A 22767-nucleotide genomic window follows, 5' to 3' on the forward strand; every position below is an offset into this window, starting at 1 on the left:
AAATCTTTCCCAAACACTAAAGAATTCTAAGGGTGTGTGTGTGTGGAGGCAATGCTCAAAAAAGGGGGAGGGGAGGGAAGGGAAATTAAGGAAAGGCAAGTAGAGATGTATGTTCTAGGAAAGAACATTGAAATTGACAAATTATATAAATTCTAGAACTGTTGTAGAGTTCCCAGGAACGAGAATCCTAATAACCTGTTATAAACTAGCTGATAAAACACTTTTGAAATGCCTTCAGAACGTTAAATTTTAGTATATTTGTGAGGAAATTTTATCAGATAACATGTCAAAATTTAGGTGGGATTAGAGAAAGACCTGCAAATGTGATTTAAAGGTATAAAGCTTTTTCACACACAAATGAAACAGCAATGTAATTCAATTCTGAAAGTAACAACCTAAAGGACTGGACAGTCTGCATTACAATTAAATAGGTAGTAACATCTGATGACATTATATTTAGTAAGTAACAATGAATAGCAAAATGAACAATATCCTCTTTAAATTTTTCACTGAAACTCTCCACCACTTTAGCTTCATGTAATGAGATATTTGTAAAAGTATTTGTTCACATTTTATGTACCATTTAAACTGAGAATTCTTTTTTTTTTTTTTAGAAGGGGATGGGCAAAAATAGAGGTCTGTTTTTTTTAAAGACAACCCAGTATCTACCCAATTCTTGATTTAATGAGTTAACAGGGTAGTTTCTGCACTTATTTCCTCACAATGTGTACATAGCAATGTGTACACACTGAAACTACTTCATATCAGAAAAAGATTTTAAAATTATCTGCAAAAACTGCATTTTACCTTGCAACAGTGCTGACTCTTACAGGAAATAGGCTTATAAGATAGCTAAGGGAGAGGACCTCGCTGTTGTCTTAGGAATATAAGTCACGCTTTAATTCTGAGGAGTGAATTCAGGAAACCAGAACAGTTTAAGCTTCAGAAGATATTAGAGCTGAAGATTGCCAGAGTGATGGAAATCACTTAGTGATAGATACCAATTTCCTTTGTGAAGATAACAGTATTCAGTTTGGCTCAATTAGCCATCTCGTATCTACTGGGTTACTGGCATATTATCTGAAATCTACAGCATTTGTTTGGGAAAACTTTAGGAGGAAGAGACAGTCTATAAGTTGACTCATTTCCCTCCTTTTCTGCATTTTGAGACCATCAGCCACTTTCATTCATTTGGAAATGATGGTAAAGCAGTGATCTTGGGCTACACTACTTACTCAAATCAACCTCATGTTAGATTTATACATCCACTTAATAACTCACCAAAATTTTAAACAAAAAAGGGCATTTTCCTTCAATTCAGAACTTCAAATAAGTTACTATATGAACATAGTACTTTATGATTCAGAATGATGAAAATAACAAAATAGAAAAAATTTGTGGGCAGCACCTAAGGCACTCAGTCAATGTTAACATTTCATTACCATGTCAATATTTCTTATAGGATTTCTATCTTAATCTACAGAGGAGCAGGTACAGCCCTTAGCCACTCCTGATAGTGCTGCTACCCACCCAGAATTAACCTTGATAATGGTTATTAGGTTCACTTTAACAGCTTGAAACACTTTATACTTGTCTTGAAGTATACTTAAAGAATTTATTCAGCTGATTCTTAAGGAGCCAAGTCAGAGCCAATATTCTAAATCTTGAAAGCTCCCTTAAATGCAATTTTCATAGTCTTTAAATTTTAACTGTCATTGTTTATTACCAGTTTGGCTACATTCTCTACAATTTCAGCAGCATTTTAAAGAGACAATGTGTGTATGTACAATGGAAAAACAAAATGGCTTGCAACATCAGAAATAAAAGCCACAGTTTAACTGTACAATATTAAGGAGAATCTGTGGTAAAGTAGAGCCTCCTTTTTCAGCAACATGGACAACTTACATGTAAGTATCAGCATAATGAATATAACAATAAAGGAATAATTTTTTACAGGAGTAAAATACAACATCCTGAAAAATGGCTTCTACCATACCAGGCAGTTAGAAAATGTTCACATTTTAACAAATCTGTATAAACCACAAGAAACTTGTTTATGGGACCATCATCCCACCTTGCTGATAAGAACCTTCTAGAAATGTAGAATAACCATGAACAATGTATAAATCTAGTATCTATGTGCTCCACAGCCCTAGAACCCAAGAAACTGATTTAGAGAACTCTGTATGTCCAACATGGATCATTTTACATGCCTTGATTGTTAATGAATGCCTGCTTTTAATATGCCTCTATGATGTACAGTCAATTTGCACCTTTTTAAGGAGGTCATTCGATTTTTTTTTTTTTTTTTTAGCAAAGAAGCAACATCATTTAGCAGCAATTAAAGCGCCTTCAAGACTTAAAAAAAATACAATATCCAATTAGAAAAGCCATATTTTTAAACATTTGTACAAGAATAAGCTGCTGAAACTTGGTAATTGAAATATGACATATGTACAACAATTTACAATAGAGCTAGAAGGGAATTTATCATTATCCTGCATAGAACTGGTCTGCATTTGGTTACATACTGTCATTTGTTTTAATGAACAAGGCCTGGTATCAAAACAAAAATATGTTACTTCTAACATGTTGAAAACACTGGAGATATTACAATTTAGTGAATTCAACTGATTTTAAAAAGAGCAGCTCATTTTGTCAAAAGTGTAAAGTATCTAGGAATAATAGCTCTCCCTTTAACATAACCAGTGAAAAAAAAGGACATGTGATTTCGAGGTACAATGTGGTAAAAGCCAGAACAGGCAAATGACAAAGTCTAACCTTGTCCAAAGATTCTAACTCTCACATTCTATCTATAAAACACAACTGTCACTGTCATTCAGTTCTTACTTTGGTTTCGGCAGATTAACTGCCAAATGCTGAAGAATGTATCCAGGCACTATAGTTCTTGTGTTAGAAATACTTCTCATTTTTTCCAAGTGTTTTTAAATAATGAAAAACTACCCTTCATATTAGAACTCTTTAGTAACAACCAAATGTATTTAAGTATTATAAACGCTATTTACAGTGTTTCCCCAAACAAATCATTTTTCTTCTGTCTGAACATGGTATTCCCGTTTCTGTGCAACAGGCAGTCACCCTTCACGTCTCAAGGTTATTTATAGTCAGAAGTGTACATTTATTCACTGTCCATGATCCTTTCTCATACAAACGACGCCACAAAGAACTTCAGCTCGCGAACAGTTCTCAATCATGTCCTGTGTAAAAAAGAAAGTAACAAAAAAACACTCAAATGCTCTTAAACTCAAGTGTGCACCTGGAAGCAATTCAAAGGTATCATGCCAATTTTGGAGGAAAGTCAGTAAGTCATTATGCTTGAAGCAGGGGGTGTGGGGGATGCTGTCAGCCCAGCCATGTGTAAGTTTCCTGAAGAGTTTGATCTTCTCATGTGTGGGAGAAGGTACGGGTCATTTGCCAGTTGGTGCACATCAAATCGATCTTCTTTTCGGTATGCCAAACAGCGTCGTATAAAGGCCTTAAAAAAAAAGTCAGCAATTAAAATCTTTCCTCTTCTAAGTATCAAACAACTAAATTCCAGAGAAGAATGGACACATTTAAGACAGCTTTTTCTTCATCTCAAACTGAAACTTTTACTATAACCATTAAATAGTAACTACTGATTTCTTCCTCCCCTAACTTTTGGAAACCACTGTTCTGTCTTGTTTATGATTTGGCTATCCTAAATATCTATATATAAGTACCTAGAATATAAGTGGAATCACACAATATTTGTCCTTTTGTATCTGGCTTATTTCACTTAGCACAACGTTTAACAGTCATCCATACTTGCAGCATGCATCAGAATTTTGTCCCTTTTTAAATTAAGTAATATTCAACTGCATGTATATACAACATTCTGTTTATCCATTCACCTGTTGATTGATATTGGGTTGTTTCCACCTTTTTGCTGTTGTGAATGCTGTTTTGAACACTGGTATAAAGATCTGTTCAAGTCTCTGCCTTTTCATCTTGTTGATGGCTTCCTTTGCTGTGCAGAAGCGTTAGTACTGCGCTTGTTTGTTTTTGTTGCCTTTGCTTTTGGTGTCAAATCCAAAAATTCCTCACCAAGACGGAGGTCAATAGCTTACCAGCTATATTTTCTTTTAGGAGTTCTGTTTTTCAGATCTTTACACCTTCAAATCTTTCATCCACTTTGAGTAAATTTCTGTTTATGGTCTAAGTGGCTCAGTTTTCCTGACATCATTTATTGAAGAGACTGTCTTTACCCCATTGCATATTTTTGACTCCTGTTCATAAAATAATTGACCATATATGTGTAGGTTTATTTCTGGGCTCTCAATTCTGTTCCACTGATCGTTGTGTCTGTTTTTATGCCAGTACCATACTGTTTGGATTACTATAGTTATATTATAGTTTGCAATCAGGGAGCATGATGCCTCCAGCTTTGTTGTTCTTTCTCAAGACGCTTTGGCTCTTCTGGGTCTTTTGTGGTTCCATACAAATCTTATAATTGTTTGTTCTAGTTCTATGAAAAATACCATTGGAATTTTGGTAGGGATTACAGGAATCTGTAGATTGCTTTAGGTAGTACAGACATTTTTACAATATCAGTTCTTCCAACCCATGAGTATGGACTATCTTTTCATATATTTGTGTTTCTTTAATTTCTTCCATTAACATCTTACAGTTTTCAATGTATAAGTCTGTCATCTTGTTGGTTAAATTCACCTCTAGATATTTTACTCTTTAAGATGCAAATGGGCTTATTTTCTTAATTTCTCTTTCTGATAGTTTATTTGTGTATAGAAATGCAACAGATTTTTATATATTGAATTTGCACCCTGCAACTTTACTGAATTTGTAGATTAGTTCTAACAGTTTTTTGGTGATGTTTTTAAGGTTTTCAGCATAAAGGTGACCCCTGAACAATAAGGGGTTAGGGGTGACAACTCCCAGCAGTCAAAATCCACATGTAACTTAATTTGGTCCTCTGCATATGCAATTCCCAATGACCCGTTGACCTTTAATTCGATTTGAACTGTGTGGGTTAACTGAAAAATCTGTGTATAAGTGGACTGGTACAGTTTGAACCCGTGTTGTTCAAGGGTTAACTGTATAATATCATCTGTAAATTATTTCTTCCTTTTTGATTTTGGATGCCTTTTATTTCTATTTCTGCCTAATTGCTCTAGCTAGGACTTCTAATATTATGTTGGATATGGAAAGCTGCATTTATAATGACAAATTCTGCACTTATTTCTAGAATTTATCTTCTGCTAAAATAATCCTCTCACTCTGTCAGTGTAGTTTGGCCAGAGGGAATGCTATTTTTAACCATATTATTTTTTTTTCCTATTGAGCATAAGACTTTCTTTACATGAAGGAACACTTCCATTGAGGTTTTTGTTTCATAGGTTAACGTTGAGCATCAGCACACTTTTGAAAAAGCTAAAAGTGGAACAGAATCACTATCTTTTCCCTTTCTCAGACTGGTTTTATGTATCCTGTCTTGAGAAGAGCTTCTTTAAAAAAAAAAAAACTATAAGTATACAGTACAAAGTGAATATATCGATGTAACTGGCAACCAGATAAAGAAAATAATTTTACCAAAACCATCTGAGTTTCTTCCTGCCCGTTTAAGCATGGGCTCTGCCTACAACCCACCTGGGTAACTTCTACCCTAACTTTTAACACTGTAGTTGAATTCTGCTGTTTTGACCTTTATGTAAGTGAAACCACAGATTATGTTCTCTTTCATGTGGCTTCTTTCACCCAGTATTATATTTGAGATTTGTGCATTTTTTTACAACAGATAAAACATTCTTAAGTGATAATTGATAATTCTTTCCCTTTCTTATTGCTGACACTAGACCAGTGATGGCAAACCTATGACACGCGTTTCAGAGGTGACACGCAAACTCATTTTTTTGGTTGATTTTTCTTTGTTAAATGGCATTTAAATATATAAAATAAATATAAAAAATATAAGTCTTTGTTTTACTATGGTTGCAAATATCAAAAAATTTCTATATGTGACACAGCACCAGAGTTAAGTTAGGATTTTTCAAAATGCTGACACGCCGAGCTCAAAAGGCTCGCCATCACTGCACTAGACAGTACCCTATAGCTTGCCATGAAATAAACTATTAATAAGAAAACTATAACATATTTTTAATGTGATCAAACTTCAACTTAAATGGAACAATTTTGCCTGTTCTTTGTTTTGAAAGTCATTGGAAGTAATTTTTTCTCTAAAAACAAATCTAGCTCTTCTCATACCATGGTTAGCATATTAACATTTTATCAAGTCTTTCTGATCCCTTAGGTCTTATCTTTTTAAGTCTTTAACAAATAGAAAAAGTTTCAGAGACCACTCTGAAAATGATTAAGATATAGAAAAAAGAAATCAAGAGTGATTATGTTGAATTCAGAGTTTAAAAGGATGAAAAACTACCAATAGCCAGGTTAAGAAGTATACGAGGAGTAAATATGCTTAAGATGCTTAAATGAGGTCAGTAGAGGTACTTGGCAAAGGTGTATTCTGTAAGGACAAAAGGTTACGAAACAAGCAAAAATAAGGTGATTTTCCCCTGGTACCAAAAGGGTGACTGTGGCACCTATAAAGAGCCAGAGGTGGTGAATGGGACTTCTTTTTGGCACACTATAGTCACACTACACTCGTTCTTGTTACTATTAAAAATGTAAATACATGGATCCTGCATTGACTACATTCATTTAGTTTCTGTTCTCACTGATGCTGTGATAAACCGAAGACAAAATTTAGATGCTAACACCAAGATCTTCTAAAAATTTTTTCACTTACATATTTTTATTGTTGATAGTATTATAAATGTCCCCCATAACCCCTTTACCCTCTTCTGTCCAGTCCCTACTTCTTCCCCCAGGCCTTCACCACACTACTGTCTGTGTCCTATGCATATCCTATATCAGTGATGGTGAACCTTTTGAGCTCGGCGTGTCAGCATTTTGAAAAACCCTAACTTAACTCTGGTGCCGTGTCACATATAGAAATTTTTTGATATTTGCAGCCATAGTAAAACAAAGATTTATATTTTTGATATTTATTTTATATATTTAAATGCCATTTAACAAAGAAAAATCAACCAAAAAAATGAGTTTGCGTGTCACCTCTGACACGCCATCACTGTCTTATATAATAAAACCCTAATATACAAACAGACTGAACAGGGGAACGACCGGTCACTATGATGCACACTGACCACCAGGGGGCCGACCCTCAATGCAGGAGCTGTCCCCTGGTGGTCAGTGTGCTCCCACAGGGAGAGCACTGCTCAGCCAGAAGCTGGGCTCATGGCTGGTGAGCATAGCGGCAGTGAGGAGAGCCTCTCCTGCCTAAGGTGGCAGGTGGATATCCCCCGAGGGGTCTGGCCTGCAAGAGGGCGCAGGCTGGGCTGAGGGACACCCCCTGCCCTCTAGTGCACAAATTTCATGCACTAGGCCTCTAATAAATATATAAGTTCTTTGGTTTATCTCTTCCTGTCCCTCTCCCCTCTGAGATATGTCAGTCTGTTCCATCCCCGTGGACTTATTTTGTTGGTCAATTTATTTTGTTCATTAGCTTCCACCAATAAGTGAGATCATGTGATATTTGTCTTTCTCTGACTGGCTTATTTCATTTAACATAATAATCTCCAGGTCCATCCATGCTGTTTCAAAGGGTAAGAGATCCCTCTTTTTTTTTTTTTTTTAAATATATTTTATTGATTTTTTACAGAGAGGAAGGGAGAGGGACAGAGAGTTTAAAACATCGATGAGAGAGAAACATCGATCGGCTGCCTCCTGCACACCCCCCACTGGAGATGTGCCCGCAACCACAGTACATGCCCTTGACCAGAATCGAACCTGGGACCCTTCAGTCCGCAGGCTGATGCTCCATCCACTGAGCCAAACCAGTTAGGGCGATCCCTCTTTTTTACAGCTGCATAGTATGCCATTGTGTAAATGTACCACAGCTTTATCCATTCATCTACTGTTTCCAAATCTTAGGTATTGGAAATAATGCTGCTATGAATATAGGGGTGCATATATTCTTTCTGATTGGTGTATGGGTTTCTTCGGCTATTTTCCTAGAAGTGCGGTTGCTGGGTCAAGTGGCAGTTCCATTTTTGATTTTTTGAGGAAACTCCACTGTTTTCCATAGTGGCTGTACCAGTCTGCATTTCCACCAACCATGCATAAGGGTCCCCTTTTCTCCACATCCTCACCAGTACTTGTCATTTGTTTAGCCATTTTGACAGGTGTTAGTACCTCATTGTCATTTTAATTTGTATCTCTCTGATGATCAGTGACTTTGAGCATTTTTTCATGTCTCTTGGACATCAGTATGTCCACTTTGGAGAAGTGTCTACTTAGGTTCTTAGCCCATTATTTAATTGGATTGTTTGTCTTCCTTTTGTTGAGTTGTATGAGTTCTTTATATATTTTGGAAATTAACCCCTTATCAGCTGTATTATTGCCAAATATGTTCTCCCATACAGTGGGTTCTTTTCATTCAGATGATGGTTTCTCTTGCTGTGCAGTAGCTTTTTAGTTTGATGTAGTTCCATTTTTAAAAAATTTTTTCCTTTGTTTCTCTTGCCCAAGAACAGTGATCGGCAAACTGCAGCTCGCGAGCCACATGTGGCTCTTTGGCCCCTTGAGTGTGGCTCTTCCACAAAATACCACGTGCAGGCGTGCATGTACAGTGCGACTGAAACTTTGTGGCCCGTGCGCATAAGTCGGTATTTTGTGGAAGAGCCACACTCAAAGGGCCAAAGAGCCGCATGTGGCTCAAGAGCCGCAGTTTGCCAACCACTGCCCTAGAAGATTTATCTGTGAAAAGCCTGAGATTTTGCTGCCTATGTTTTCTTTTAGGATTTTTATGATTTCACGACTTACATTTAAATCTTTTATCCATTTTGAGTTTATTCTTGTGTATGGTGTAAGTTGGTGGTTTAGTTTCATCTTTTTGCATGTACCTGTCCAATTTTTCCAAGACCATTTGTTGAAGAGACTGTCTTTACTCCATCATATGTTCTTGCCTCCTTTATCAAATATTAATTGACCATAGGATGTGGGCTGATTTCTGGGGCCTGTGTTCTGTTCTACTATCTATATGCCTATTCTTGTGCTAGTACCAGGCTTTTTTTTTTATTACAGTGGCTTTGTAGTATAGTTTGATATATGGTATTGTGATCCCTCCAACTTTGTTCTTTTTTCCAAGATTGCTGTGGCTATTTGGGGTCTACTTTCCGACTACTGGTTTTTACCTCCTTGGTTAAGTTTATTTCTAAATATCTTAATTTTTTTGTTGTAATGGTAAACGGGGTTTTTTTTTAAATTTCCCTTTCTGAGAGTTCATTATTGGTGTATTAAAATGCCATCAATTTCTGAATGATTTTGTAACTGCTATTTTGCTGAATTCATTTATTAAATCGAGTAGATTTTTGGTGGAGTCTTTAGGGTTTTTATGTACAATATCATGTCATCTGCAAATAATAATTTTACTTCCTTCTCCTTTCTTCTTGTTTGATCACTGTGGCTAGGACTTCTGATACTATGTAGAATAAGAGTGGTGCTTTTCCCATTAAGTGTTCTTAGGGGAAACACTTAGTTTTTGCCCATTGAGTATGATGTTGACCATAGGCTTGTTGTCATGTATGGTCTTTATTATGTTGAGGTATGATCCCTCTATTCCCACTTTGCTGAGAGTTTTGATCAAAAAAGGGTGTTGGGTTTTGTCAAATGCTTTTTCTAAGTCTATTGATATGATCATGTAATTTTTTTATCCTTCATTTTGTTTATGTGATTGATTTGCAAATATTATACCAGCCTTGTATCCCTGGAATAAATCCCACTTGGTCATGGTGTATGATCTTTTAAATGTATTACTGGAATCGATTCCCTAATATTTTGAAGATTTTAGCATCTATGTTCATCAGGGATATTGGCGTCAAAATCTTTTTAAAAGAAGCCATATTTACCTTACAAAAATAATTCATGTTTTAAAATAAGAATGTCAGTTATCTTTTTAATTGTCAATCTTCTAAAAGTCATTTAAATGATTTGCAAAAAGCCAATAAAGATATAATGGATAGACTAACCAATCTAGAGGAAGGCGGGGTGGAGGGAGTCAGTGGGGAAGAGAAAAAGGACATCTGTAATACTTTCAACAACACTGATAAATTTTAAAAAAGATGTAATAGATAAAATGAAATATGGGACAGTTACTAATATTACACAAAAACCAGTACAATTACGAAGGCCATTATGACCTTGATCAGGGACATATAGCAGGGCTTATCTATACTCTTCTAACAATATAGAAGCTATATAATGCCTGTTTATGAATTATTCTTATGGCTTAGCAAAAAGAAATGGGAATGTCATGTATTTGTCATGGAATTTCACAGGTTTTAAAAAGACTACAACAGGGAGTCATAGAGAAATAAACTTTGGGATAAGCTTAACAAAGCAGGAGTAAAAATGGGAAAGGCCAATCAGAGGATGAAGGTGGGAAGATATTAAGGACCATCATAGTTTTGCTATTAGAAATATCTATTTCAGGTTATCACATAGACATATATGGATTAGTCTACGGTCATACCACCCGAATGCGCCTGATCTCGGAAGCTAAGCAGGGTCGGACCTGGTTAGTACTGCCCTGGCTAATGTGGCTCAGTTGGTAGGAGTGACAGCCTGTGCACCGAAAGGTTGCTGGTTTGATTCTGGTCAAGGCACATCCCCAGTCCCAGTTGGGGTGCATGCGATTGGCAACTGAAAGATGATAAACGTTTGTCCCCCCCCCCCAAAAAAAAATCAATGAAAATGTCCCTAGGTGAAGATTTTTTTAAAAGAACTTTAGGAAGCCATTGTTATAGCTTCAGAGACTTCTACATGTCAAGAAAGCTAAAGAAGAGGTCAGGCTTTCTCAAGAGCTAATGCAGAGTAACATGAGATCAAGTAGCTCTGATACTTACTAGGTATAACTCTGGACAAGTACTTTTGCTATGTACGCACCCTGACTGGGGATCGAACCCACAACTACTGTATGAGCCCTGACCGGGAATTGAACCCGGGACCCTCCAGTGCACAGGACAACGCTCCAACCAACTGCCAGGACTCAACATAATACTTCTATTATTTCTTAATCAGTTGGCCCTTGAATAACATGGGGATTAGGGGTATCACCCCCAGTGCAGTTGAAAATCCACATTACTTTTGACTGAAAGTCTTATCAATGACTTAAATAGTCAAATAAGACATATTTAGTATGTTATATATAATATTTAATATACTCTTACAATAAGAGAAAAGTTGAGAAAGCATGTACATATATTTTATGTATTCATGACATACCTAACTTTTTCAAAATTTTTTTTCAATATTTCTAGGCTATGTGATTCACCTGCAAATTTCCCATATTGTTCAAGGATCAACTGTATACCTCCTGGACAGATTTTCCTGTGGTGGTAATTACTTTGTTTTAAGCACAATTTATGACATGAAATTTATTACCTTGGCTTCAGTGCTTACAACCGGTTTTACAGGGAACTGAACTTCTGTGGCTTTTAATATTGTATTTTCTTGAAGAATGTCCTGTTGAGATTGATTGTGACCAAATGGCTAAAAATAAAACATTGAGAAATTTATCTCACAAAAAATTTAAACAGATATTATCAGTGAATACTCAAGATACAAATGATTTGTGTTCTAAAAAAGTCTTGCCCTCAGTTACATGGAAGTTGGGATGCATTTTCATAGCAACAAAGTTATAATTTGTACCTGTTGAGACAGCCTAATTAATCAATCCTCAAAATAGCTGAAACTGTGAATAAGCAAAATAAAATAATGCTACTGCAACATAGGTAATTAAGATAAAATAACGTAAGAAATTTAAAACTTTATTCTTAATATTTACAAAATGAAATTTGATTAGAGAAAAGATGAAGTAGTGGAAATGCCTGTGGAAAGACCACTGAATAAAATACTTTGAGCATAGTACACTAACTTAAATGAAATAGCTCTGGGTTTGGTCCTCCTAATTTGCAGTCAATTTCCAGACAAGTTCATTAAACTCTCTTTCCATACTGATGAAGGGACTAGATGGGATGGGGATTAGATAATATCTATAATAGTTTGTAGTTCTGACTTCAAAATAAAGAGGTTTAGGAAATATTAAGACTTAAGTTTGGCGAAATTTCCCTGAGGAAACTATGTCAAGGCCAAACTGTGTGTGCATGCAGTGAGGGAGAGAGAATGGAGGATAATGAAGAGCGGCTCCAGTATTCCTTAACAATGTTAGCACTGTTAACATATAGTTCTTTTCCTTCAGTTTTAAAAAAAGGTGTGTGTGCAAAATGCAGGCCAAGAAAATTGTTATGACGTTAAAATAATCCTGATCCACAGAAATTTTAGAAGAAATAGAGAAGAGCCCTAGCCGGTTTTACTCAGTGGTTAGAGTGTCAGCCTGTGGAACTAAGGGTCTCACGTTTGATTCTGGTCAAGGACACATGCCTTGATTACAGGTCGATCCCCGGTCCACATCAGGACATGTGCGGGAGGCAACTCATCGATGTTTCTTTCTCTTTTCCTCTTCCCTCCCTTCTATTCTCAATGGAAAAATATCCTCAGGTAAGGATTGGAAGAAATAGAGAAGAAGCCTGGCTTTCCTTGGATGGATTTAAATTGACTTTTGACTTTAAGTTAATGAACTTTGTATTTTAAAGGGGAAAATTCCACTTATCTAAATAGTACAGCTGCATCTGGTATACTTTAACTTACCTTTCTGCCATAAAGACACTGAAAGAAAATGACTCCAACTGACCACACATCAACCTTGTTGGAAATTTTTGGTGGTTCTTTTCCAACTACAAAACACTCAGGAGGTAAATACCTATAGTTTTTTTGGGGAGAAAAAGGGAAAGGATACTATTAACAATCTGTAATTTAAAATCTAAGTGTGAAATCTCAGAACTAATTTTATCCACATAAAACCTTAGGACCTTCATGAATAAAAATCACCAATCAAGTTTTTGAATCCTTATATCACTTGACCCTAGTGCCAAAACATACAACTTTGAGATAAAGTATGATATACACACACATCCTAAAGTGTACAATAACATATATTATCATTAGAAATTACAATGTTCTAGGCACTTTCCCTTCCCGATTCATTTCTCTTTCCTTTCCTCCTCCCCAGGCATGTTACCATTAGCTTTCACTCCCAAGCTCCAAAGGACCTTCTTTTACCTCTAGAACTTGTTTGCTAAGCCCGTTTCTTCTAGGAACTACTTTTTCTACCTCTGTAATTTGGGTAAGTGTCTAATAATAGAATAAATCCTCCCCCACTGCCCCCCTTCACCAGCATTCAAACTGTAGGCAGTTCTCTTCCTAAAACACACATCTGATCAGGTGGCTCTTCTGTTTAAAGAACCTCAGCATTACTAACTGCCAAGGTATATACCTTATATCTCGTTTGTAACACAAGACCCATCGTAATCCAGCAGCAACTTAAACTTCCAACATCTGCACTCACTCTTCTTCTCCACCCCTCAAACTGGCTAGGGAAAGCCAATTAGCTGCCCACACTGCTTTTCTGTCACCTATGCTTTTGAATATGACAATCTTGAATACCTTCCCTAACCCTCCAATTCACGTGGAGAGCACCTTTTCTGCTTCCCTCTAGGTAGAGCTTTGCTTCTTCCCCATGTAACCATCATGACTATATCTCTTTCCTGCACAGCCTCCTAAATATAAGCCTCCCTGTCTCGTGTCTACCTGATAGAGGTAAATTTCCTTGTCTGCCCTGCCCTACATGAGTGAAGCCAGAGTGAGAGGGGAACAATATACTGGGTGTCTTTGCAGAAAAAAAAGGATCTATTATTTAGAACATGGTTTTCAAGTGTCTTCCATAGGGTTCTACCAAAGCCTTGTTTTTATTGGTTTTATTTATTAGGACCCTAAGATTTTATTGTGAAAAAGCAAGCCTTGTTGCTAAAAGAAATAAAGTCTAAAGATTACTAATTGAGGATACAACTATTTAGGGGGTTACTAGTTTGAATAATTTTCTTTAAGTATGAAAAAAATTCATGACGTATCTTATTCATATTCCTAGAAAATGCCACAAGCAGAATTTAAAACTTTAAAATGGCTTTAAAAGAATGCATGAACACGACTAATCCCAGTTCATGAAAAGTGAGGTCCGTACAGAACTGTGCTGTCTTATGGGACTGGTCACTATGTGCCCAAACTATCTGTGAAGACTGTTTATAGTCACCATCCTGTTCAAGAAAATTAAATACAGTTATCTTTCTTCCAATTAAAATGTCACTCCTTTTGCTCAACTAATTTATTCTGAAAACTAAGTTTGTTTTGAAATTTTATAATCTACGTTCTTCACTTTGGTGAACTGGACAATAAGTTTGACAATTCACACTGAAGTAATTTTTATTAACACCTAGGTAACTGTGAAGGGAATGACATTCATTTAGACTGTGAATCTATGGTGCTATCTAGACTTATATCTATATGTAATGAAGTCAATAAAAGGTGTTTTTGAGAGTCAAGCCCAAAGGCCAAATATGCCAAATACTTCTCCCATCCACAATCAACAAACAAAGCATCCATCTCCAATAAAAACTTTAACTACAAAACCTCTACAGAGAGGGCTTTTTGCTTATTTCCTGTAACAGTCAAGATGTTATATTTATGTAAGTATTTTTTTCATGATAAATGTCACTCTAACATTACAGAAAAACCCCCACACATTCTCCACATTAGGAGTTTCTGGGTAGGTACTGAAGTCACCTGCTAATGCTAAGTCTTTCTCCCTCTAGTTTGCTGAGATGAGTCAAGAAGACTGATGAACGTGGCCTCCCGCTCAACTCAGAGACTTCACATCAGTACCCTCAGTACAGTAATCTCAAAGGTACATGGAAAGAAAAACTAAACTCTCATAAAAAGCCTTGTGACTAATCTAGACAATTTTGATGTTTTCAGTAATATATTTACCAGTAAGTGCCTGCCCCTTGGGAAGTTAGGTCCATTCCATCTACACCATAGCTATCGTCATCCATGATCTTGGACAGACCAAAATCAGTAATTTTGATTTCTCCACAAGCTGTTCCATCCACCAGAAGGATGTTTCCTAGGAACAAAATAAAAATAGAAGGTTCTTTTAATGATACATAGATAAATAACATCTTTATGACTTACGCTAACTTTTGGGAAGTAAATATAATTTTAAAAAGTGACATGACAAAAAGACTTTAAATTCTACTACTCTATTGACATTTACAAACTAAACCAAAAAGCATGTTTTCAGGTAAATTAATAAATATGACATTGTACTCCTTAGAGCTTAAAAATTTATTTAGACAATTTTATTAATTACCTGGCTTAAGATCATAATGTATAATAGGGGGTTTGATTTCATTGAGATATCTTAGTGCATTTACAATTTGCATTACAATAGACCTAGCTTCTTTCTCCGACATTAATTTATGTTGCTTCAGATAGAAATCCAAGTCATTGCCTTCACAGTATTCTAACACTGTACAAAACCTAAAATGGAGAAGATTAAAAAAATTAGATATAAAATATTATCCAATAATTCAGAATCATAGTGTAGAAATGAAGTCATTTATACCACCACCACAGAATAGGGAAAGCAGAAAGCAAACATATCTTTACTTATATTCACTTACGTATCTGTATCCAAGGAGAAATAATCATAGAGTTTAACTATTCTGGGATGATCCAGTTCTTTGTGTATTCTATACTCTCTGCAGGCATGTCTACAGGAAGAGAGAGTATTTTAATTCTCCATTACCATTAAATATGTTTTCAATTGATAAAAAGAATGAAGTATTATATTTACTTATAGTAATTTTCCTTTTTCTCATCCCTCCAGCTTTTATTAAGCTGATGGATCTTCACAGCAGCGTATCTTTGTTCATAAAGGTCAAAAGCCTAGGATTCAAGTCACAAGAGTTAGGACTAAAGACCAACTGAATAGCTGAAGAGGTTAAAAAAAAAAATTTGGTGATGATTTTCGCATAATATGGAATTAGAATATACACTACAATTCTTGTGTTGATCTTTGCTAAGATTATATACAGTTCAATGACACATGATCAGAAACAAGATACATATTCCATGGTGCTAAATCAGAGGAAACTTTAAGTTTTATAAATCAATCAAAATAAAACAACAAAGCTATTTTTTGTTTTTAATATGAACCTGTTCCTCTATCCTGGCAGCAAACAGCTAGGAAAACAGATGGCTCTAATGCTTTTTTTGTGGGTTGGATAAAGCAAACCTTTTTTCTCTAGCTTCTCCTAGCAACTCCCCACCTTTTCCCCCACTTGTTTGAAAATTAACAAGTTTCTAAACTTTAAATATGAAACTGTTCAAACAGACATTATCACACCTAACCTCATCTAATACCCAACTAGTCTTTAATTTTCCCTGGTTGTCTAAAAAAATACACACCAAAAAACGGTTTTGATACTCATTTAAATCATCAGTCTATTTCTTAAGTAACAAAATAAAAAGTGCCCAGTATTATTTAAGACTTCAGGTGACTTAAAAATTTTTTTAAACAACAAATGCCATTCAAAGAGAGACTTAAAATTTAGGTTTCACTGTGATTTATATACAAAGGTGCCCCTTTAAGAAAACACTTAGCTTACATATTTATTAAAAAGCAGGTCCTTAACTCACACTCTCCCCATCAATTTAATCTAAAAATAAGCAGTAGTAGTAAACTACTTATCACAAAACTATAGAAGCATAAGATCAGAAATAATAAAGGATGAAATAATTAAGCATATTCATTTTGGAGTCAAGATAACCTTATTAGCTGCAGGACTTTGTGCTAATACCCTCTCTCAGCCTCATTTATAAAGTTTGGGTTGTTAAAAGGATAAAATGGGGTGAAACATATAAAGTATTTATTTATTTTTTAAATATATTTTATTGATTTTTTACAGAGAGGAATGGAGTAGGATAGAGAGTTAGAAACATCAATGAGAGAGAAACATCGATCAGCTGCCTCCTGCACACCCCCTATTGGGGATGTGCCCGCAACCAAGGTACATGCCCTTGACCAGAATCGAACCTGGGACCCTTCAGTCCATAGGCCGATGCTCTATCCACTGAGCCAAACCAGTTAGGGCCATATAAAGTATTTAGAAAAGTATGATTCATAGTAAATATCCAATAAATATTAGCTAATTATATTAATTAAAAGTTGGGTTTAGGTGTGCCCTCCCTCTGGGGAGCATGCCTGTGTCTTTCCCTTCCTCCTCTTCCCCCACAGGAATGCAACTCTTAAACTCTAAGGGACCCCACGGGACTTGCACCCAGGGAGCAATGGGCAGTGGCCAACCCCCCTGTCCCCAAGGTCCCCTTTTCTCTGACTTCTTAGTGAGCCAAAGCAGCCGAGCCTAGGCTCATTTACCCTCCTAGTCTCTCGCCTGTTGCTTCTTCTATCCTAGGCCCTTCCTTGTTTCACCGTTTCCAGCTTTAATAAACTTCTTCTAAATCAGTGGTTCTCAACCTTGGCTGCACATTAGAATCACCTGGGAATCTTTTTAAAATCTTTTTTGTTATGGGGTGAGGCCACAACATTTGTAACAAAGAAACAGAATTTCTGGAGGATGAGGCCACAAAGAAACAGAATTTCCGGAGGATGAGGCCCAGAAATCAGGATTTTAAAACCATTCCCAGGTGATTCTAATGTGCAGCCAAGGTTGAGAACTGTTCTAAATGCATTTTTTTAAAAGTTGGATTTAAAGAAATAGAAAAGAATTTTCAAAGATTCATGTGAGAGAAAGCAGAGTGGCATAAAGGATAAAATTCAGAGGCAATCATAATAAATGAAAATAGATGAAAGTAAAATTAAGTACACTAGTGATAAAGTTAGTGCCAGTGTATGCTGATTATAATAGTTACATATGACACATCTTTCTCCCAAGATTAGATGAGTAAAGTACCTTCTCATAATACAGTTATCACTAAGCAACTGACTCAATCTTTGCCACCGTGGTACAGATAAGTCTATAAAATTTGATTTACAATCTGTTGCTTTGTTTCTCAATGGACCTGACAACCACGAAAGGGCTTTGTAGAGGTTGGAGTGAGTGCTTAGTATTTAGGTCAGTATTGAAGGTTCAAGTCGTTGAGCTCCCATCTGCATTTTCTAATTTCTAAAAGAAAATCCCCTTTGGCCCTAAAAACAGTGGCAGAAGGCTGAAAAGCTGGGCAAGTTTTAGGCTGAGCTAGTAGTGTTATGTAATTGTACACTTTTGGTGATTTTTAGATCCAAGGTGAGCTATTATGATTTTTTCCACCATGAGGCCTGTGTAAGCCTACTTCAATCATTATAGTGCACGAGGATGAACTATTGTTAGAATCAAAGATATAGGAATTATAAGCAAGCTCATAGATCACTCCTGATAGGGGAGGCCCATGATACGTATTACTTGTCCAACTTAACAAAATAAAACAAAAAAAAGTTACTGGTTGAGCTAAGACTAGAATTGAAGTTCTCAGAATTCAAATTCCAAATTTTCCCGGAGTCAGAACAATACAGAATGTTTTTAGTAAGCCACGAAGGCACAGTCCTTGTCTCACTACACAGAGAGGATTTCTAATAATGATGATCTTACATTTATTAAGCACCAATGTTCTATGTGATTTACCTGTGATAGCTCAATCAATCACAACCCTACGATGTAGGCACTGTTATCATTCCCAGATGAAGACAGTGAGACAGAGGATGATTCAGTAATAAGCCCAAGATTATACCGTTATTTAACAGCAGTCAGAATTAGGATTCAAACCCAGTCAGTCTGGCTTCAGAATCCGAGCTCTTAACCACTAACTATACTGATATATAATGAAGCACCAAGTATCACAAGGAGCTTATAAAAGGCAGATAAACAAGGAGCGCTTCTAAAGGAACTGAAGTTTCAGGTGAGAGCATGACTTCATCCTAACTAAGAGCAAATGGGAAGCCACCGGGGCTTATAAGAGAGAGAAAATTGTACTGTATTTTATAAAAAGGCTACTCTAGCTGCAGCTTACATAAGTACACTGGGGAAACTTAATGCCCTTGGGGAGCAACACAAACAAGAGACAATGTGGCCTTGAGCTAAGAGAAAGGAAAGGGCCACTGCTGGATTTAGGAGAGTTTGATGACATTAATAACAGTGGGCACCCAGGGACTGGTTACATGCTGGGGAAGGGAAGGGAAGGGAAAGGCAGAGTGAAGGAAATCTTTTATGTTTTTAACTTGAGGGACTAGGCAGTTGAATAGCAATGCTATGTACTAAAGTAGGAAGCAGTGTTAGAAGAAGGGGTTTTGGAGAAGAGAAAAATAACTTCTAATTAAGAAGTGAGTTTGCACACACATAGACACACAGATATGAGGGTGAAATCAAATAGATAAGTCAGTGAATGGCAGGGATATATTTGAAAAGGAGAATACAGAATAAGAGACTTAGGAGCTACAATATTTAAAGCAGAAAGATACAACATAAAGTGGAAAAAAAGTGAGGTATAAAACATTGAAAAACAACCAAAAAAAACACGGAACATAATGAGTAAAAATTTGTACATTTACACATATGCATTTAAAAAACATGGGCATTAAAATAGGTAGAAATTTCTGTAAATTCAGGACATGTAAGATTTCTGAGACACATGTTTAAATATAAGGGTATAATCTGTCCATAAAAGTACTATATCATATGACTACCTGCCTATCTTGATTCTAATGGCTATTATTTGTATTGAACTGGCTAATGGTAACTAGGCAGCAAATACTTGATGGACTGTGCAGGTGCAAACATAGTCTTTAGATCCTTAACACATTGCAGACAGACCGTGTTTTCATATTATACAGTATTTTACAAAGTATCATACTTTAAAAAGATATTAGCTTATAAAAACATGTAATAAATAACTTCAAAATGCAATATAAAAACAAATAAATAACTTCAAAATGCAATGGGTATTTAATTTTAAGGCTTGCCTTTAACATTTATGTAAAATATTTTTTGTACTTGTTCAATAGAACTTATCTGGCCACTGGGTAAAGCTAGCAATAAAACTACTGGTCCACATTAAGATATAACATAAGCCACCAGACTTTTTGTAATGAGAGTCAGTACATAAAATTTGCTCCCGCCCCCAATTATAAAATTAATAAAAGACAAGTACTTCTTAACCACATACAGGTATCCCCCACTTTTTGAGAGTTTGCATTAGGCCACTTTTCTTTTACAAAAGGCCTACATTTATTTGCACCCTTTTTGGCTAACTGCAATAAATACAAAGAGGGTTTTTGCTTTTATGAGAAAAAGCAAGAAGTAAAAATAGCTTTCGGTGCTCATTTCACAGGGTTAGAGGCAGTGCACACCCTGTGCAGCCAGAGTGGCAGCCCGAGGTCCTCCCCCTGGAACCACACTCAGCATCTCAGTATCAAGCCGGCATAGCTGTGACCTGTGTTTGTGAGCTTTACCTGGATTTACTTTGTGCATTAATTAGCAAGATGTGTCCTAAGCTTTCAGAAAAGCCTAAGAAAGCTCGTAAGGGTGTTGCACTTATCATAAAACTGGACATAATTAAATGTATTTGGTATGATTTGGTGGGTTATTTAGGGGGTCTGGGAATACTTGAAAAAATTTCCATATAAATTAATGGTAACTGCTTCTTTGCTTTATGCTATTTTGACTTCTGAAAGGTTTCATAGGAACACTCTACTTGTGGATAGTAGGGAAAACTTGTACTCCTATATTAGTGTGAAGAACAGAAAAAAAAATTACATTACCTTATACACTTCACTAAAGCCACCTCTACCAAGCAGATGAAGTAATAAATATCTTTCATTTAACGTTGGGTGATCTTTGAACCTTAAGGGTGGAGGAAAAAAACAGTCAGTTAACATCAAAACGCATACAAAAAGGTTCTGTCCACAATAAAGTTCCACGCTCTTATTCTACCTCTAGCTATTTCTTTCTCACTCAACTGCTAATTCCAAATTCTGTTCCATACTTTTTTATCTGCATGACTATCACCCACCTTAACACTTGGTGTTTATTTATAAAGCTTAACATTCATAGCTGAATATTCAGGTTCAATGACCAATTATAGCACTGTGATAAAGAGCTACCAACTATTGTGTTATCAAGAGCTTTATGAAATCCCCTATCTAACTCAGCAGGAATTACTTCCCTCAGAAAAAATACTTTTATATTTTTTGTTATGGTTAATCAAGACTTTATAGTATTGACATGCGATTAAAAATAATTATACTTTTACACTAGCTTTCGCCCATAAATTTTACTGTTTTTAGACTTCTATAAATAAAATTTTATTTCCCAATTAAAAAAGAAAAATTTGTTTAAAAACTTTGAAAAAATCATTCACAGACAATACTGCTATTACATATCCACAAACAAGTTCGAACATAGTTTTCAGGACAGCTAATTTTTAATTAGTCTTGTTCTGTTTAATTAGAATTTTCATCTGGTACAATTTAACTTATTCCATAACTATAATATTTCATTCACCTTACACACTGGAATGATTGTGTATTTGTGAGTTACACATACACAAATAATCACAGATAGGCCTTTTTAATTTTAAGCAAGATATTTATATTTCACAGCAGAAATGGTCACTTCCAATTCTGATACTCTCGTTAGGCCATGAGGTTTTAAATTACGTGACAAGTTTAGGTATAAAAGACATGCTTTTCTGCTTGATGTGATTAAATCCAAGAAATGCTTGGCATAATTTCCGTCTTCTTGCTTAATTTCTATCTTCTTCATAAAGCTCCCACCAGTCCTTTGTATTTTTCTCTCCATTCTTATAACCAGGGGTTAAGGACAGAGACTTATTCTCAAGTTCTGCATAATAATGCCGGATATGTGGCTTACTGAAATCCCTTTAGTTGAAATAATTTCTCTTTCCCTACTAATATTAATTTTGGTATTCAATCAACAAATATTTATTGCATGCCTACCATGTGCCAGAAAAAGGTGCAAAAATAAAACTAAGTTCCTCCTCTCATATAGGTTATATTCTAATGAGAGGAGACACATAATAAATAACTGAAATATAAACTTCTAATTCCAGATAGTGATAAATGTTATTAAAAAACAAAAACAAAGCGAGACCCTGTCTATGAGACCCATCTCAAAATAAAGAACTTACATAGACAAAAACAAAACAAAAAAACCCAAAAAAGAAAAACAAAGCGAGAAACCAAGATGGTGGCATAGGTAAACACCGGAAATTGCTGCCTCACACAACCACTTCAAAAATACAACTAAAAGACAAAATGGACATCATCCAGAACCACAGGAAGGCTGGCTGAGTGGAAATTCTACAACTAGAAGGAAAGAGAAAAGCACACTGAGACTCAGAGGAGGTGCGGAAGTAAAGTACAGAGGTACGGAGGCGCACGTGGAAAGGGCTGGCAACTGAGGACACGGTTGTCTTTTTCAATCGGGAGGGAGTCTCAAGCTCCCGACGGCCCTGACTCCAGTTCCCGGCAAGACTCTGGGGACCCAGACTCATACATACGGGGAGAAACTGGACTGTCTGGAATTGGTGGGAACTCGAGGGCGGCTTTCTCTCAGAGGTGCTTGCAGTGATTACCGGGACACTGAGACCTGGGGCCTCTTAGGGCAGGACTGAGGAGCAGCCATAGCTGCTTGCTCCGCCCTGTTGATCCCCTGAGACCCC

General features: G+C 36.1%; 1 protein-coding gene across 6 annotated transcripts in view; it reads right to left on the reverse strand.

Moving 5' to 3' along the window:
* Positions 1–237: 237 nt before the first annotated feature.
* Positions 238–22767, reverse strand: part of TLK1 (tousled-like kinase 1) — a 170075-nt gene continuing 147545 nt past the window's right edge. For all 6 annotated transcript variants that reach the window (XM_014545707.1, XM_005857568.2, XM_014545702.1 and 3 more), the window contains exons 14-21: positions 20846–20927; positions 15887–15978; positions 15714–15803; positions 15401–15570; positions 15019–15154; positions 12787–12898; positions 11521–11628; positions 238–3496 (exon numbers count right to left, since the gene is read on the reverse strand). In XM_014545707.1, coding sequence (XP_014401193.1) covers positions 3320–3496; positions 11521–11628; positions 12787–12898; positions 15019–15154; positions 15401–15570; positions 15714–15803; positions 15887–15978; positions 20846–20927 — 967 coding nt within the window. In that variant the 3' untranslated portion in view covers positions 238–3319. The remainder of the gene's footprint in view (positions 3497–11520; positions 11629–12786; positions 12899–15018; positions 15155–15400; positions 15571–15713; positions 15804–15886; positions 15979–20845; positions 20928–22767) is intronic.

This window comes from Myotis brandtii, unplaced genomic scaffold (assembly GCF_000412655.1).
Source record: "Myotis brandtii unplaced genomic scaffold, ASM41265v1 scaffold112, whole genome shotgun sequence".
NCBI classification, from domain to species: domain Eukaryota; kingdom Metazoa; phylum Chordata; class Mammalia; order Chiroptera; family Vespertilionidae; genus Myotis; species Myotis brandtii.